This window comes from Schistocerca serialis, chromosome 10 (assembly GCF_023864345.2).
Source record: "Schistocerca serialis cubense isolate TAMUIC-IGC-003099 chromosome 10, iqSchSeri2.2, whole genome shotgun sequence".
NCBI lineage: Eukaryota > Metazoa > Arthropoda > Insecta > Orthoptera > Acrididae > Schistocerca > Schistocerca serialis.
Window position 1 is genome coordinate 54767764 of NC_064647.1, and position 19459 is coordinate 54787222.

Below are 19459 nucleotides of genomic sequence, written 5' to 3' on the forward strand. Positions count from 1 at the left end.
CAACAAGCAAGTCGCCAAAGTGGCGTCAAATCGAAAGACTTGAACCAGGCAAATGGTCTACCCAGTGGGAGACCCTAGTCACATGACATTTACATTTTTAATGTGATGAAACTGGGCATCGTATAACAGTTGCACCAATGTAGAACACAAGCTACCACTTTAATGATGAACATAAAATATCCTACTCAGGGGTGACTTATGTGTCTTTTGTTTCTGAGTATGATGAGGGTACAGAATTTTTGCGGAATTAAATTAGAGATTTTTTTTGTCCTTAAGAGTCAGAGTTGCAAAGTTTTCTGTACCCTCATCAACAAGTGAGTAAAGATGTTGGTAGTTAATTTTATGTTAAAAATTATGTCTTTTAAATAATAGACCAGTGCTTATTTTCATACATATATATTATGTGATAGTACAAATATTTGTTTTGTGTTGTATTATTATTTGTTTGAGGCAGCTAGAGTTGCAGTTCGCCAGCAACTGCCTTTACATCACAACAAGATTGGCATGGAACTTCAAAAACACCACAAGGACTGCACAGTAGGTGGTGTTGAAATTCACCAATGAGGATATTTTTCAGCAATGAATTTATGAGGTTTATAAAACATCTGCATAATTTTTTAGCATTAATTGATGCTTCCACACTAAAAGTGTACCTGTACATGCTCATTTAAAAATTTTTGATAGTTACATAGCCCAGTGGAAAATTATTCCAAGAACATGGAAGATAAGTAATAATTCAAAATTTGAAACTGAACTAATATATTTTGATGATTTTGCCACTCACAATTGTCATAGCACTGCAGAAATTGGCTTTCGAGTACCTCTCAATCACCTCTCATTGTGCCCTGAAATGATAAATGTCCTACCCACCATCCTTCCCACCCCTCCCACGGTGGTATTGTGTGTCCATCGAGCCTACACAATACACTCATCCATCCATACACAACCCCTGTTCCCAACCCCTTACCTCATAGCTGATACCCCTGTAATAGATCTAGATGCAAGACCTGTCCCATACATCTTCCTACCACCACCTACTCCAGTCTGGTCACTAACATCACCTATCCCATCAAAGGCAGGGCTACCTGTGAAACCAGTCATGTGATCTACAAGCTAAGCTGCAACCGCTGTGCTGCATTCTATGTAGTCAAGATAACCAACAAGCTGTCTGTCCGCATGAACGGCCACCGACAAACTGTGGCCAAAAAACACGTGCACCACCCTGTAGCTGAACACGCTGCCAAACGTGGTATCCCTCATCTCAATTACTGCTTCACAGCCTATGCCACATGGATCCTTCCCACCAACACCAGCTTTTCTGAACTGCGCAGCTGGGAACTTTCCCTGCAATATATCCTACGTTCCCGTAACCCTCCTGGCCTCAACATTCGTTAGTCCCTGTCCTCACCCATCCAGCCTCCTCCCTGTTCCCATTCCAGCACTACACAGCTGTCATTTCACCGCCACACCCTGTCTTTTAATTTCTTTTATTTTTATTGTTATTTCTCTCCTTTCTGCTACTTACCCCCTCCCCCTCCACACCTTTTCTCCTACCTTCTAAACTGCAACACTTCATTGTCCGCCACTCCCACCATACTATCCCTCCCCCTCCCTGCCACAGCCTCCTCCTTACCCCGTCATGCACTGGTGCTGCTGCTTGCGGTGTAGTTTCAGCTCTCTGAGACTGCAGATGTGTGTGCAAGTTGCGCTTGATTGAGTGTGTGTGTGTGTGTGTGTGTGTGTGTGTGTGTGTGTGTGCGTGTCTACTGTTGACAAAGGCCTTAATGGCTGAAAGCTATAATTGTGTGAATCTTTTTGTTGTGCCTATCGCGGCTCAGCATCTCCGCTATATGGTGAGTAGCAACTTTCCTTCTCTCGTATTGTTACATTCCATCCTGGATTTTCCATTGTTTGATACTTTAATACAACTTATTTAACAAAATAATGTACAATAACATTACAACTTTTTATACACATTAGAGTATATTATAACTGGTTTCTGGACTATTAAACAAAGTAATTAAAATTTGTATAATTAACAACAAATTTTCACAAAAAATGTTTCCTCTAGAGCCACCTGAGTCAAAACAAGTATACTTACCTTTACATAATACATTAAAAATCATTTGTTGTCAGGAATCTGCACAAAAAAACTAACAGCATGTAAAACATGAAACTGTTAGTGCTGCAATGAAAGCTTATATAATACCTAATTTTTGGACTTGATTGGTGTTTGGAAGCACAATGAGTTGAACGTGTTCACATATGAAACAACATGATCTATATGATTGCAAACAGGCCAAGGTCGGTAGTACTGTAAATTTGTTTCATCGCAGTTGAAGTCACAATAATTAATAGAACTGCTAATGAAACGGCAAGAGAAAATACGATCAACTTACGAACGAGTGTTCGACGCTGAAGAACTGTGTAACACTTCGTAAGGATATGAAAAGGAATGATCGCATAGGTTCAGTTACAAGTAAAAAGGTGGCAGACTTCAGTTGTTTGGCAGAATACTGGGGAAGTGCAATCAGTATACAACAGATATTGCTTACAAATCACTAGTGTGACCCATTTTGGAAATTTGCTGAAGTGTGTGGGACCCATACCAAATAGGACTAACAGGGGATATTGAACTTATACAGGGTAGGGAAGCACGATTGATCACAGGTTTGTTTGATCCATGGAACAACAGAATCACCTGGAGTTCTCATAGCCAATAATTTGAACACTACACATTCGTGCTGTGTTTAGGCCAATGGTTGTGCTTTAATTTTGAGCTCTCTGTGACATAATTTTTCAACAAAGTAAAGTGAGGCTTTATGTTGCATGTGCTGTTCTCACCTGCCTCAGTACAGAGGATGTTTGACAAGCTCTCAATGGTACGTTCTTCAGCTCTCTCACCCACTGAGACCATCTGTTATAGATTGGCAAGAGGTTGGCATGCCACCTCTGACCAGCCACTACAACTGATGAACTCTGACAGAGTGTTGAGGCATTATAGAATAATCTACCCATATTGGTCATCAAAACACCTCCCCCTCAATCCAAATTCTCAATGCCATCCCAGTCTGCCTTAAGTTCCCCCTCGCACACGAACACAATTTCTGAGACACTCCACGTCCTGAAGTAGCACTCTGGTGCCAAAAGTAATTGTGGATCCAGCCTGAAACCGAGGAGCAGGTACTTATACAAATGAAATGATACAATTTCAGAGACTTTACTAGTCTCATACAAATATGATTTTTAAGGTATCAGAAAAGTCTCTAAAATTGTGTCATTTCATTTGTGGGGGCACCTGCACCTGGATTTTGGGTTGGATCCCCATTTACAATTGTCGCTGAGGTGCCATTCCAGAACGTGGAGAGACTCGGCAATCCTGTTTGTTTGTAAGGGGGAATTTAAGGTAGACTGGGGTGGCAGTGAGAATTTGGATCGTGGAGGGAGGCGTTCCAGGGTAATCTGTGCAGTTGTGTGCACCGCTGTGCCGAGGTGGCTCAGTGGCTAGCACCCCTGCCTAGTAAGCAGAAGACCTGGGTCCAGTCCCTGACCTCAGCACAAATTTTCATGCTTCAGTCTATACACAGAAAATAGAAAACTTCAGACCAGTCTCAATCCTTCCTGTCTTTTCCAAAACAGTTGAGAAAATTATATACAACAGGATTATAAACTTTCTTAACAAACACAACCTGATGTTTGAAAATCAATATGGATTCCTAAAAGGTAAATCAACTAGCATTGCAGCTGCTGAGCTAATTGAAGAGGTGTTACGGGGTATCGAAAACAAGGAACGTGTGCCAGATGTATACCTAGACCTGGAAAAAGCCTTTGATTGTGTGAATGTTGACATCCTATTAGACAAGCTATGAAACATGGGCATTAGAGGCGCTGCTTATGACCTAATAAAGTGTTATATGAGCAATAGAAAACAGTTTGTTCTGCTTAAAATGGAAAATGGTGTCTACAAATCAGAGATCACTTGCATAAAATATGGCGTGCCCCAGGGCTCGGTGTTGGGCCCCCTTCTGTTCTGGATCTATGTAAATAATATTAAATACTGTACTATAAATTACAAAATTGTTCTGTATGCCGATGACACGTCCATTGTGCGTAAAAAGTAATCGTGTAATGAACTAGAGGCCGAGTGTAATAATGTGCCAAAAGAAATTGTTCAGTTTTTTAATGAAAGCCACTTAAATGTAAGCACCAGTAAAACATGTTTGATGGAGTTCAACAAAAGTAGTTTGAATAATGAAATTAAATTATACATTGGTAACGAATTGGTAAAGAAAGAGTCTAGTGTAAAATTCCTTGCCATAACAATCCAAAGCAACCTGAAATGGGACGCACATATTGACTCCCTAGCAACTAAGTTGTCGAAAAATATATTTGCAATCAGTACTACTAGCAAGTTCTGTAAATATACTGTAGTCCTAAAGAATGCATACCATGCTCTTTTCTCCTCTCACTTGAACTACAGTATTGAAATTTGGGGGGGAAACAACCAAAGCTAATCTAGATAAGCTACTCATTTTTCAAAAAAGGGGTGTGAGAATAATCTGTGGAGCAAAATATAGGGAATCTTGTCGCAACTTGTTTCCAAATACAGAGGTGTTAATTGTTATAAACACATACATTCTCGAAGCCATATTGCTTGCGAAAAGACTGCACCCAAACACTTATTCAGATTTCCACCTGTACAATACTAGAAATAAAGAAATATTTTACATTGGCATTCACAGAACAGCACTTTACGAAAAGGGGCCTCAGCACACAGGTATAAAATTAGCTAATGCACTGCCTAGTGCAGTCATGGCTCTTCCTACAATTAAACTGAAACATCAGCTTAAGAAATTTTTAGTAAAACATCCTTTCTACACATTAGAAGAGTACCATACTTATGTGAAGAACAACAAATGCTTTGTGAAACTATGTGAATAGAAATCAGTAAACATCTTATTGTAATTTTGTTGTAAATTAATGACGTATTCAGAAGTGCTTCACTGTTCTTTGCTTTATCCACCCAGTTTATTTTCTCCATTTTCCTCCAAACTTAGACCTCTAATGCTTCACTTCTGTCTCTTCCTCTCTTGTCCAATGTCCACCTTCACAGTTGTACAGAAAAAAATTAATCAACTTTTTTAATTAGCTCCAACCCTAATTTGCTGCAATTTGTAATGTACTCTCATTACATTAGATTCAGTTATTGTTGTCCGATTGTCTATATGTCTGCATGACTCTATAAGAACCCCTTTTCTCAGAAACAGGTAGATGTATCATGTTAGAATTTATGTCACATACTAAGGTCTACTTACTGCAGTCCCATGGCATTGTAAAAAATTTAAGTTTCTCCATCAATACAATCAAAAGATACAGGCATTTATGTCACACACTTTGATACTCGCAAACTCATTCATCAAAATGCTAACCTGTTGACCTAGAATGATGATGTTTGGCATGAAGCAAGGTTTCATGGTACAGCCAAAGAAAAAAAAATCCAAAAAATGTTAGTATCACACGAAAAAAATATTTTTTTGTTGCATTATCCAACTGTCTGCCTCTCCACATGCTAAGAATCATTTTTCTCAGGTATGAGTGTCTGTATCAACTTGAAATTTATGTTATGTACAGAAGTCTATGGTCCCTTGGTGATGTAAGAAATTTTAGCTTCTACATCAATGCATTCAAAAGATATGGTCATTTATGTCACATATTTTCATATCTTGCTAGTGTTAATATCAATAACAGGCAAAAGTTGTCAAAGTTCTCAGTTCTCAGGATGGATGAACTATCTGTATGGTTAATTAAGTTTGTATGGAACACTTGGTGCATGAGTCCTACTTGCACTTATATGGATTTTATTCTGTACTCCTGCAGTACTTCTTCAAGTCAGGATAGTGTTCTCTGAAGAGATAGTGTTTAATCTGCAAGCAGGACCATGACATTAGCAAATCCAACTGAGCTGATCTTCCCGGCTGCTATGCTTACCCCTTTGTATTCTACTTCTAGTGTCTTCATTTTCAAGCTTCCAATATATGATGTAAACAGAGTTTGTTAAAGGCAATAACCCACTCTTATGCCTCCTCTGGTTTCAAACCAGTCTGTCTTACCATTTCTTTGCTTCATGGTTGCTCTCTGCAATGTGTATAACTCTATTAGATATTGGGCCTAGGAAACTAGGCATTTATCTCATTATTTAAAGCATTACTGGCCAATATGTAATTGATATGTCTTCAAGAGTAACACATACTAAAAAGGGCAAAGGTTCAAGATTTATTTCTCATATTTACTTCACTTCTTTGATTGATTACTAAATTTCAAGTAATGATGACAGATAGTACAATTATCCTTCAAAGAAAAATGTGCAAGGTGAGTTATTGAGCAAATTTCTTCCTCTAGAGTTTGCAAAATCTTTGCTCACTCAACAAATGAGACATATTTTTGCAGAATTACAGCTAACTGTGAAAGCTAATGAGTACACACGTGAAATTATGTCAATGCAGTCTCACTGGCTCAGCCATTCACAACAGCAGCTGTTACATTTGCTTGTGTTTCTTTCAAAATAATCCTATAAACTGACTATAGAAGGCAGCACCAGTCAAGGGGGAAGTCATAAGATGTATGAACATTGTTTTCATATGAAAATCACTACCTGAACAGTACTCGGGTGTGGTCATTTTAATGCAAAGTTGCAGCCCAAGCTATCCTTTGGCCTGGTCTCCAATGTGTTAATTAGTCTCCTTTCCTTCCAGTTCACCTTCTTCTGTTATATGATTGCCATCATATTATCCCACTTCACTCAGTAAGAGGCCATTTCTAGAACTGTGAAACACAAACTCATTTCTTGTCCTCTTTCTATACAACTTCCACCAATTACTCTTATTAGTCCAATAGCATGTCTCGTATCTCTGCCTTTCCTGAAACCAGATTGTCCCTTCCCTGTATTCTTTTCCATTATATGTACCAACCTAAGATTCAATACTCTCAACGTATTTTTGGTTGTACAGCAGATTATACTTAGTGTTCTCTATTCTGTATATTCTTTGGTACTCGATTTTCTGGGGTTTGGAATCAGCAGTGTTTCGACAAAACTTTTTGACCACGTACCACTTTCTCACATGATGCTCCACAAAGCTGTCATTTCTGCCATGCACTTTTCATACATACACTGAAATAATTTTATAAGAAGACCATCCAATCCAGGAAATTTACATTTCTTAACATGTTGGAATATTGCAAACTTTTACTCATAATAAATAGTTTAGGCCATCATGTGAGCTCCTCAGCTCTCTCAATCTTAATGGTCAGTGAGTGACCCAACCAATATCCACAAGTTTCCGATAGAAGTGTGCCAGCTCACCAGATTGGAACTGAGGGAGGAGCTGTAGGTCAGGCTGCTCGAAGAGGTGAGGTACGACTCCACTGCACAGCTGAGGCGGCCCTGCACGATCCGAGCCTCCACCGCGGCACGTGCCTCTTCCGAAGTCTGCTGCCCGGCATCCACACGGAGCGGTTCAGTACGAGTCTCAGTCGCAGCCTCTCTGGCACTGGCAGAATTCGGCAGGGGAGGGCTGGAGCGTGGGGAGGGGCCCTCCGGAGTGAAGCTGAAAGCGCTGCGTGGCTCAGGGGGTGGGGACTCCGGGGGTGTGAGCGCTGGTGCTGGCGGTGCCTCAATCCGTGCTGAAACAGATGGATGGCAGTTTCTGGTGCAAATTTCAGTTTTTATTTGAAGTTAATCTTATTATCTATTAAATTCCTTGCATCACTGGGTATATGGTCAACGATTTTTGTAGCTGAATACCTCACTCCTTTCTGTGCCAAACTAAGGCTGGGTGATGGATGGTGTATGTCATTTCTCCTTCTGGTATTTATGAATGTTACTGTTGCTTTTGAACTGACAACAATTTTCATAAGGGAGTAAATGAATTGTTAGTATGCTTTCTACAACAGGTTCTGGACTGGCATCACATATTATCCTTATTACATGCTTCTGTACAATAAATACTTTCAATCATGCCTGAGGCTGTACTTGACTAGAAGAGAGCCCGTTCAAATCCAGGTTGCAAAAAAATTTTCACCATTAGTATTTGGCTGCTAAGGGTAGGCAAGATGATTGTGAGCATTTCCTATCAACAGAATTCGTCCCAATGTCCCATACTAATTTCTGAATTGCTCCAAACTGTACCGTGCATGGAGTGTCATCTGTCTATCAGATGCAGACATTACAGATGATGATCGCTTTGGTGATATTCAAGAGGAGTAGTCTGTGTGACAATGTGAGGTTTCATCATCTCCCATCTCTTGCATTGTCAATCACAACACATATTGTATATCTAAAAACAAAGATGATGTGACTTACCAAATGAAAGTGCTGGCAGGTCGACAGACACACAAACAAACACAAACATACACACAAAATTCAAGCTTTCGCAACAAACTGTTGCCTCATCAGGAAAGAGGGAAGGAGAGGGAAAGACGAAAGGATGTGGGTTTGGTCTTTAAATATGTCTGCTTGTGTCTGTATATGTGTGGATGGATATGTGTGTGTGTGCGAGTGTATACCCGTCCTTTTTTCCGCCTAAGGTTAGTCTTTCCGCTCCCGGGATTGGAATGACTCCTTACCCTCTCCCTTAAAACCCACATCCTTTCGTCTTTCCCTCTCCTTCCCTCTTTCCTGATGAGGCAACAGTTTGTTGCGAGAGCTTGGATTTTGTGTGTATGTTTGTGTTTGTTTGTGTGTCTGTCGACCTGCCAGCACTTTCATTTGGTAAGTCACATCATCTTTGTTTTTAGATATATTTTTCCTACGTGGAATGTTTCCCTCTATTATAACAACACAGATTGTGTCATACACTATACTCCGACCCACCAAAGTCACCTACTTGAGCCAGTCACCCTAAGACACAACTGTCACACCTCACAAAGAAAACATGCCACAGTGTGTAGTGGAAATCCTTTCCAGATAGATGGCTGAACTACCCCTTCATGATTTTAAAGCATCCACCTTCCATTTTACACAGGCATGTAACCCATAAAACAAACAAATTTAGGAAATAGATAGCACTCAGCTTTTGACATTACATTTACATAGCAATCTCATTTATGAAAATGAATTCCCCAGACTTAATTTAGCAATTTAGTTCACTTACAGTTGTAGTATTGTTAATTACAACTACTTAGTTAAAAACTACAGTAGTTTAGTTTGTACTTTTTCATTCATTAACAAGGTATGAAATTTAACTTATAGGGATATAATTTTCAGAGCACAATGAATTACACAGGGTGCTAGTGCTAGAATAACATCACAGCAGTTCTTCAAACCATTTGCTACTTTACAAATGTAGAACAGTTGTTGTTGTTGTTGTTGTTGTTGTTGTTGTGGTCTTCAGTCCTGAGACTGGTTTGATGCAGCTCTCCATGCTACTCTATCCTGTGAAAGCTTCTTCATCTCCCAGTACTTACTGCAACCTACATCCTTCTGAATCTGCTTAATGTATTCATCTCTTGGTCTCCCTATACAATTTTTACCCTCCACACTGCCCTCCAATGCTAAATTTGTGATCCCTTGATGCCTCAGAACATGCCCTACCAACCAGTCCCTTCTTCTTGTCAAGTTGTGCCACAAACTCCTCTTCTCCCCTATCCTCATTAGTTACGTGATCTACCCATCTAATCTTCAGCATTCTTCTGTAGCACCACATTTTGAAAGCTTCTATTCTTTCTTCTCCAAACTATCAATCGTGCATATTTCACTTCCATACATGGCTACACTCCATACAAATACTTTTAGAAACAACTTCCTGACACTTAAATCTATACTCAATGTTAACAAATTTCTTTTCTTCAGAAACGCTATCCTTGCCATTGCCAGTCTACATTTCATATCCTCTCTACTTCGACCATTATCAGTTATTTTGCTCCCCAAATAGCATAACTCATTTACTACTTTAAGTGTCTCATTTCCTAATCTAATTCCCTCAGCATCACCCGTCTTAATTTGACTACATTCCATGATCCTCGTTTTGCTTTTGTTGATGTTCATCTTATATCCTCCTTTCAAGACACTGTCCATTCTGTTCAACTGCTCTTCCAAGTCCTTTGCTGTCTCTGACAGAATTACAATGTCATCGGCGAACCTCAAAGTTTTTATTTCACCTCCATGGATTTTAATACCTACTCCAAATTTTTCTTTTGTTTCCTTTACTGCTTGCTCAATATACAGATTGAATAGCATCAGGGATAGGCTACAACCCTGTCTCACTCCCTTCCAAACCACTGCTTCCCTTTCATGTCCCTCGACTCTTACAACTGCCATCTGCTTTCTGCACAAATTGGTAGCCTTTCGCTCCCTGTATTTTACCCCTGCCACCTTCAGAATTTGAAAGAGAGTATTCCAGTCAACATTGTCAAAAGCTTTCTCTAAGTCTACAAATGCTATAAACGTGCATTTGCCTTTCCTTAATCTTTCTTCTAATATAAGGCGTAAGGTCAGTATTGCCTCCCGTGTTCCAACATTTATACAGAATCCAAACTGATCTTCCCCGACGTTGACTTCTACCAGTTTTTCCATTTGTCTATAAAGAATTCACGTTAGTATTTTGCAGCTGTGACTTATTAAACTGATAGTTCAGTAATTTTCACATCTGTCAACACCTGCTTTCTTTGGCATTGGAATTATTATATTCTTCTTGAAGTCTGAGGGTATTTCACCTGTCTCATACATCTTGCTCACCAGATGGTAGAGTTTTGTCATGACTGGCTCTCCCAAGGCCATCAGTAGCTCTAATGTAATGTTGTCTACTCCCGGGGCCTTGTTTCAACTCAGGTCTTTCAGCGCTCTGTCAAACTCTTCACGCAGTATCCTATCTCCCATTTCTTCTTCATCTACATCATCTTCCATTTCCATAATATTGTCCTCAAGTAGATCGCCCTTGTATAGACCCTCAATATACTCCTTCCACCTTTCTGCTTTCCCCTCTTTGCTTAGAACTGGGTTTCCATCTGAGATCTTGATATTCATACAAGTGGTTCTCTTTTCTCCAAAGGTCTCTTTAATTTTCCTGTAGGCAGAATCTATCTTAACCCTAGTGAGATAAGCCTCTAAATCCTTACATTTGTCCTCTAGCCATCCCCACTATGCAGTTTTGCACTTCCTGTCGATCTCATTTTTGAGACGTTTGTATTCCTTTTTGCCTGCTTCATTTACTGCATTTTTATATTTTCCCCTTTCATCAATTAAATTCAATATTTCTTCTGTTACCCAAGAATTTCTACTAGTCCTCGTCTTTTTACCTACTTGATCCTCTGCTGCCTTCACTACTTCATCCCTCAGAGCTACCCAGGAAACTCTCTACAACCTCTGGTTTAGTCAGTTTATCCAGGTCCCATCTCCTTAAATTCCCACCTTTTTGCAGTTTCTTCATTTTTAATCTACAGTTCATAACCAATAGATTGTGGTCAGAGTCCACATCTGCCCCTGGAAATGTCATACAATTTAAAACCTAGTTCCTAAATCTCTGTCTTACCATTATATAATCTATCTGATAGCTTTTAGTATCTCCAGGGTTCTTCCATGTATACAACCTCCTTTCATGATTCTTGAACCAAGTGTTAGCTATGATTAATTTATGCTCTGTGCAAAATTCTACCAGACCCAATTCATTTCTTACCCCCAATGTAGAACAGAAGAGAATAAAACATAGCTTTATTGTCTCATAACATACAATTTTAAGTCACTGAATTAATGTACATGAGACTCAACAAAACACAAATATTTTTACAGTTTTTCTTAAAATATCGTTAACATGATATACTACATCAACTACATAATTGATACAAATTGACCTTTTTTTAACAACAAACTATAACATCCTAAGTATGTGTTCTCTCCTGACCAAATTTTCAGATTGTCCTTCATGAACTCTTCAATGGAACACAAACATTTCTGCACCAATTAGTCATATAAGATTTTTTATAATGTTTCTAAGTTAATATTGAGCAATTATTTTCCTTTTACTTTGTTGTAAATTTTCACACCCACATTCTGCGGAGTTTTAGCATAAAGTTTTCATGTTGGGTGGACAGCATATAATTATTTTATTCCTGCTGTTGTAATCATCTTAAATTGATTCACTACAAATAAATCAAAGTTACTGTGTACAAATATAATCAGTGCATATATGCAGAGTGAAGGAACATTTAATATACTCAGATTTTTTTTAGGAGTGGGTGACATGCTTTTCTTTGGTTTTGACATTCAAGACATTTAATTTGAGTTACCCCAATTCTGTACCTTATTACTGATTTGAAGTAGCTGTGAAACAATCCTTGCCTTATTCCATGCTGGTAGCATAAGACACCGAAGAGCCAAAGAAACTGGTACACCTGCTAATATCAACTAGAGCCAGCAAGCACACAGAAGTGCCACCAAATGACATGGCATGGACTCGACTAATGTCTGAGGTAGTGTTGGAGGGAACTGACACAATGAATCCTGAAGGACTGTCCATAAATCCATAAGAATACAAGGGGGTGGAGATCTCTTCTGAACAGCACATTGCATGGCATCCCAGATATCCTCAATAATGTTCATGTCTGGGGGGTTTGGTGGCCAGTGGAAGTGTTTAAACTCATAAGAGTGTTCCTGGAACCACTCTGTAGCAATTCCAGATGTGTGGTGTGTCACATTGTCCTGCTGGAATTACCCAAGTTTGTTGGAATTCACAATGGACATGAATGGGTGTAGGTGATCAGACATGATGCTTACGTATGTGTCATCTTTCAGAGTCATATCTAGACATATCAGGCGTCCCATATCACATCAACTGCACACAGCTCACACCATTAAAGTGCCTCTGCCAGCTTGAACAGTCTCCTCTGACATGCAGAGTTCATGAATTTATGCGGTTGTCTCCATACCTGTACACGTCCATCTGCTCGATACACTTTGAAATGAGATTCATCCACCCAGGCAACATGTTTCCAGTCATTGACAGTCCAATATTGGTGTTGACAGGTACAGGTATCATCAAGGGTACACAAGTGGGCCTTTGGCTGTGAAAGTCCGCATCGATGATGTTACATTGAATAATTCGCACAATGACACTTTCTGATGGCCCAGCATTGAAATCTACAGCAATCTGCAGAAGGGTTGCACTTCTGTCATACTGAATCATCCTCTTCAGTCATCACTGGTCCCATTCTTGCAGGATCTTTTTCCAACCGCATTGATGTCAGAGATTTGATGTTTTACCAGATTCCTGATATTCATGGCACACTCTTGAAATGGTTATATGGGGAAATCCCCACTTCACACCTATCTCGGAGATGCTGTGTCCCACTGCTCATGTGCCGATTATAACTCCATGTTGAAACTCACGTAAGTCTTCATAACCTGCAGTAACTGATGTAACAACTGCACTACACACTTGCTGTCTTGTCTTATCACAGCACCATATTCTGCCTGTTCACATATCTCTGTATTTGAATGTGTATGCCTATACCAGTTTCTTTGGTGCTTCAGAGTATAATATAACCATCACAAATACTGAGCTATTTAATTTATTTGCTAAGTATCCTATATGTGAGACCCATGATGAATTTTTATCAGGATCAGTTGCTCCTGATGAAGATGATGGAGGAAATTGTTGAAAGCTCAAGGTTTTACCCTGAACTGACAAGGCAAGAAATCTAAGAATGTTTTATACAACAGTGCCATCATGAAATACTTTGTCCTCATGCATTCCTAGGAATTTCAGGCAGCTGGCTTCCTGCAAATCCTGGTTGTTGTGATTGTTTTGAACATCATTTAACTCTTCTTGTTTTGTTTAAACTGCATTAATGGAGTTTTTTCCATTTTTAATTTTAACCCACTTAAGTTAAACGACATACCTAATTTCTCTAAAGTATTTATGATAGTTTGAGGAACTGGACCAGTACTGTTAATTTCAGTGATTAAAAATGTGTCATCTGAAAACAAAACTCAGTGGCACTCAATATTAAGCTGTATGTCATTTAGGAAAAACAAAAACAGTATAGGACCTAAGACTGAAACTTGGGGAATGGTTTTCCATTCTGAAACATAAATTCCTCTCTGATATAATAACCATTATTGGTTTGATAGTATCTAAACCAGGGGTGGCAAACCCTCAGCCCGCAGGCCACATGTGGCCCCTGGGGCACCAATTTTTGGCCCGTGGAGCTGTTTCACACAAATGAAAAATTTAACTTTTATTGCAGTTAAAACCCCCAAAACAGCATTCCATCAACCATATTTCACATCATATCCAATTACAATAGGTAGATCATTGATTCAAATATTGTTAGATTTTCATCTATATTCCTGCTGGAAAAAAATAACTGTGTTGGATTTATTTTGAAAAGTTGCCACTCCATCTTGAAGAAAATACAGTTTGCCTTGACCAGGCAACAATTAGCTGTAGTATGGACTGAGCAAGCAGATACATTTCTTGTGATGTGCAAGTGCCAGGCATAGCCGATAATTCCATATTTAATTTTGCGACAAACTCACAACACTATTGGATGTAAAGTTACAGCCCTTCACATGCATACGAAGTGCACATTCGATTGCAACTGACCTATCATCACATCAGATGAGCCAGCTTATATCTTTTTTACAATTAAGCTGTGGTGCCTGTCTTTAATTTCAGTAGGCTGGCATTTACACACATCAAAAAAAGTTTTGCATCACTTCGGTTCCGTGAGTTCGGGAACCTGTACAGAAAATTGGAATACAGGTCTACATAAACATCATTTCCGCCTTTTCTATTGCTCATGAAAACCACACATTGCATGTTGTACCATCATGAGACCTTCAGTGCTGGTGATCCAAATTTCTGTCTACACCTCTACCTCTAATACCCAGTAGCACGTCTTCTTGCACTGATTCATTGTAGCATACTATCCTCAAGTTCATCAAGAAACTGTTAGTCCAGAATGTTCCACTCCTCAACGGCGATTCAGTGTAGATCCCTCAGAGTGGTTGATGGGTCACGTCATCCATAAACAGCCCTTTTCAATCTATCCCAGACATGTTCGATAGGGTTCATGTATAGAGAACTTGCTGGTCACTCAAGTCGAGCGATGTCATTATCCTGAAGGAAGTGGTTCAGAAGATGAGCATGATGGGGGCACAAATTGTCTTCCAAGAAGATGAATGCCTCGCCAATATGCTGCCAGTATGGTTGTACTGTTGGTCAGAGGATGGCATTCACATATCGTTCAGTCATTACAGCTCCTTCCTGTACGTCAGTTCCACATAATGCCACTCCAAAACAGTAGAGAACCTCCACCTTGCTTCACTTGCTTCACTCGTGGCTAAGACGTTCAGCCTGACTGGGCTGCCACCAAACACATCTCTGACGATTGTCTGGTTGATGCCAATTCTGAGCAGTCCATTAGGCATGTTGTTGGGTGCATCTGTACTGCACTGCATGGTGTCATGGTTGCGAAGATGGACCTTGCCGTGGATGTTGGGAGTGAAGTTGCACAACACGCAGCCTATTGCACATAGTTTGAGTCATAATATGACATCCTGCAGCTGCATGAAAAGCATGATTCAACATGGTGGTGTTGCTGTCAGGGTTCCTCTTAGCCATAGTCCATGGGTAGCCGTCATCCACTGCAGTAGTAGCCCTTGGGTGGCCTGAGCAAGGCGTGTCATCAACAGTTCCTGTCTCTCTGTATCTCCTCCATGTCCAAACAGCATCATTTTGGTTGATTCCAAGATGCCTAGACACTTCCCTTGTTCAGATCCCTTCCTGGCACAAAGTAAAAATGCAGACATGATCAACCTGCGGTACTGACTGTCTAGGCATGGTTGAACTACAGACAACCTGAGCCGTGTACCTCCTCCCTGGTGGAATGACTGGAACTGATCGGTTGTCGGACCCCCTCCGTCTAATAGGCGGAGCTCATGCATGGTTGTTTACATCTTTTGGCAGTTTTAGTGACATCTCTCAACAGTCAAAGGGACTGTGTCTGTGATACAATATCCACAGTCAATGTCTTCAGGAGTTCTCGGAACCAGGGTGATGCAAAACTTTTTTGATGTCTGTATTTCATGTATTCAATTTGGTAGGGACACCAATTGACATCAGCAATTGTCAAAGGTAGTAAAGGGACTATCTACATCTACATCTACATGACTACTCTGCAATTCACATTTAAGTGCTTGGCAGAGGGTTCGTCGAACCACAATCATACTATCTCTCTACCATTCCACTCCCGAACAGCGCGCGGGAAAAACGAACACCTAGACCTTTCTGTTCGAGCTCTGATTTCTCTTATTTTATTTTGATGATCATTCCTACCTATGTAGGTTGGGCTCAACAAAATATTTTCGCATTTGGAAGAGAAAGTTGGTGACTGAAATTTCGTAAATAGATCTCGCCGTGACGAAAAACGTCTTTGCTGTAATGACTTCCATCCCAATTCGCGTATCATATCTGCCACACTCTCTCCCCTACTATGTGAAAATACAAAACGAGCTGCCCTTTTTTGCACCCTTTCAATGTCCTCTCCTAGTCTTTCTCTCTTATTTACAGCAACTAATAATGTTATCTACTTGAAATGTAGAATCAAAGCTATTTTAACATGGCAAAATGATTAAGGTATGCTTAGAGACCGTCACTGAAATTGTGTGTCCAGAAAAAAAAAGGATTTTTCAAAACTAAGCCTGTGTCATCAAACTATTACTAGACATGTAGATGGCATTGGCAGAGAAATTGAAAACAAAAAATCATGCATCTGAGTTAACATTTTATTCTCTAGCTTCGGCTGAATGCACAGATATGGTGGATACCACACAAGTGGCAATTTATGTCAGAGGTTTTTGATGCCCATTTTAACAAACCAGAAGAATTAGCGGCATTGTATCCACTTAAGGCTACCACAAAGTCACAAGATTTGTTGAAAGCAGTTATATTGACATTAAGTTGCTTTTTGTTAGAACTTAACAACATATCAGGGCTAACAATGGATGGTGCTCTAGAAATGGCTGGAAAGCATGGAGATTTAGATAAATAAAAATGAGGCATGCAAAATTGTCATACATCAATACTAAACTTTCACTGCATTATCCATCGAGAGAATTTATGTGCCAAGTCTCCCTCAAAATGTACCATGTCATATAGGTAGTTGTCAAAAGAGTGAACTTCATTACGTCAAAAGGACTGAATCACCATCAGTTCCAAGAATTTATGAAGTCTTTGAAGTCAGAGCATAACAATATATACAGAAGTAAGATGGCTAACCTGTGACCAAATGTTGAAAAGAATGTTTGATTTGAAGCAAGAAATACAATCACTCTTTGAAAGCAAGTCAAAGAGACTCATGGAGTTTGAGGATAAATAATGGCTTTCCTACTTTGCATTCTTGGTCAATATAACTAGCCACCTAAATGATGTTAATACTCAACTACAAGGGAAAGATTAGCTAATTAATGTCATGCTTGAACTTATTTATGCATTCCAAATGGGAACAACAGCTACAAACAAAAAATTTCACACTTTTCCTACTTTGTCAAAGTAATTGATTGTCACATTGGCAGCAGCAATTAAATGCTCGATATCTGATTTGAAATATGAATTCGAAAACCAATTTCAAGATTTTGAGAAACATCATCTGCTTTTTTCTGTATTTGCTATGCTATTCTCCATGGACATGAGTTCACTACCGAGACATTTACAAATGGAATGCTGCGAAATGCAATATGATGCACAGTTAAAAGGGAAATTTAATCAAACAATGGAAAATCCATGATGGAAGTAACAATATTATGATAAGGAAAGTTGCTACTCACCATATAGTGGAGATGCTGAGATGCAGATAGGCACAACAAAAGATTTTCGCACTTAAAGCTTTTGGCCAATGGCTAATAGGAAGAAATATCCAGCACTTTACAAAATAAGGTTTAAAAAAATTCAGTATTTGGAAACACTTAAAAGTGTGAACAGCTTTTTAGTTGGATGAATTACATAAAATCACAAATGAGAACACAAAATACTGTTGTTCATTTGGGAAACTCTGCATGAAGCAACAATTTCAGTTGACATCAATATTGACTCACTCAGTTCAGTCAAACAAAGCCAGATACCCCACTAATATTGTATTTAATTAAATCGGATAATAAATATTCTTACCTCAGATTTGTTTTATTTTCTTTAATAAATGAATTAATATTTGTTGCTCATTTTGGTTCACAAAACAAAAATTAGTCATGCAGCCAGTGGGGAAATTCCCCCTCAAAAATTTGGCCCACTCACTGAATAGGTTGGCTATCCCTGACATAAACCATTCTAATTCAGGGTCCTTAATCTCATATTTTCCCAGTTTACAGAGCAGCTAACAGTGGTTCACACTATTGTAGGCCTTCGATAGCCCACAAAAAATTCCTGTTTCACAATGTATAGTCATGAATGCTTTCCATAATTACCAGTATTTCTCTTTTCTCAAAAAGGACAAAATTAAAGGGAAAGCTGCTACTCACCATATAGCAGAGATGCTGAGTCATAAATAGGCACAACAAAAAGACTATCACAATATAAGTGTGTGTGTCTGTCATCTATTTTCGACAAAGGCCTTTTTGGACAAAAGCTTATACTGGGACAGTCTTTTTGTTGTGCCTATCTGGGACTCTGCATCGCCACTGTATGGTGAGTAGCAGCTTCCCTTTTCATAATATTGTCACATTACATCCTGGATTTTCCAATGTTTAAAAGTACAAAATGTATCTACAAGAATTTCAAGCATTTAATTATTTTTAGAAAAGGCCCACATATGCAGCTACACATGTATTCAACATCTCTTCTGGGCAGTTAAATGTCTTGTGGTTAATATAGTTGATTTTAAGAGTGAATTAATGGCTTTTAAGTAGCTGAAATCTTTCTACTCCATTAAAGACTGTCTTCACAGGTACTGGGATTACATGATTTGAAGGACTTGAAAAGGAAGTAGTAATTGAGACAGGAGTGAGACTGGGTTGTAGCCTATCCCCCATATCTTTGAAAACAGTACAAGATTATGAATTAAAAGAAATTAAGGTTTGCTGATCACATTGCATTTCTCACAGAGAGAGTAGAGCGCATACAAAATGAATATCAATAAATGCAAAATTAGGGTAATGGACATGTAGTTGATATAAGTCAGTTGATGCAAAGGGAAACAGATTAGGAAATGACACTCAAAAATCAGTATATGAGTTTCATTATTTGAGCAAAAGAGTCAGTGCAAACACCAGAAGTAAAGAGAACATACACTGAGGACTGGAAATACCAACAAACAATTTCTGAAAAAAAGATATGTTCACATCTAATACAAATTAACATCTTAAAAAGCCTTTACTGAAAATATATCTCTAGAGTGTAACCTTACATGAAAAGTAAGCTATATTGGGACTTTCTCATTAATTTAATCAAAGTATGTTCTGTAATATTAGATG

At 39.0% G+C, this 19459-nt stretch overlaps 1 protein-coding gene across 1 annotated transcript in view; it reads right to left on the reverse strand.

Annotated features, from left to right (window-relative positions):
• The window catches only part of LOC126424949 (putative uncharacterized protein DDB_G0290521), a 125248-nt gene that overhangs the window by 51243 nt on the left and 54546 nt on the right, over nt 1-19459 (reverse strand). Inside the window, exon 8 of the mRNA XM_050087808.1 lies at nt 7361-7680. Within this exon, the coding sequence (XP_049943765.1) occupies nt 7361-7680 (320 nt within the window). The remainder of the gene's footprint in view (nt 1-7360; nt 7681-19459) is intronic.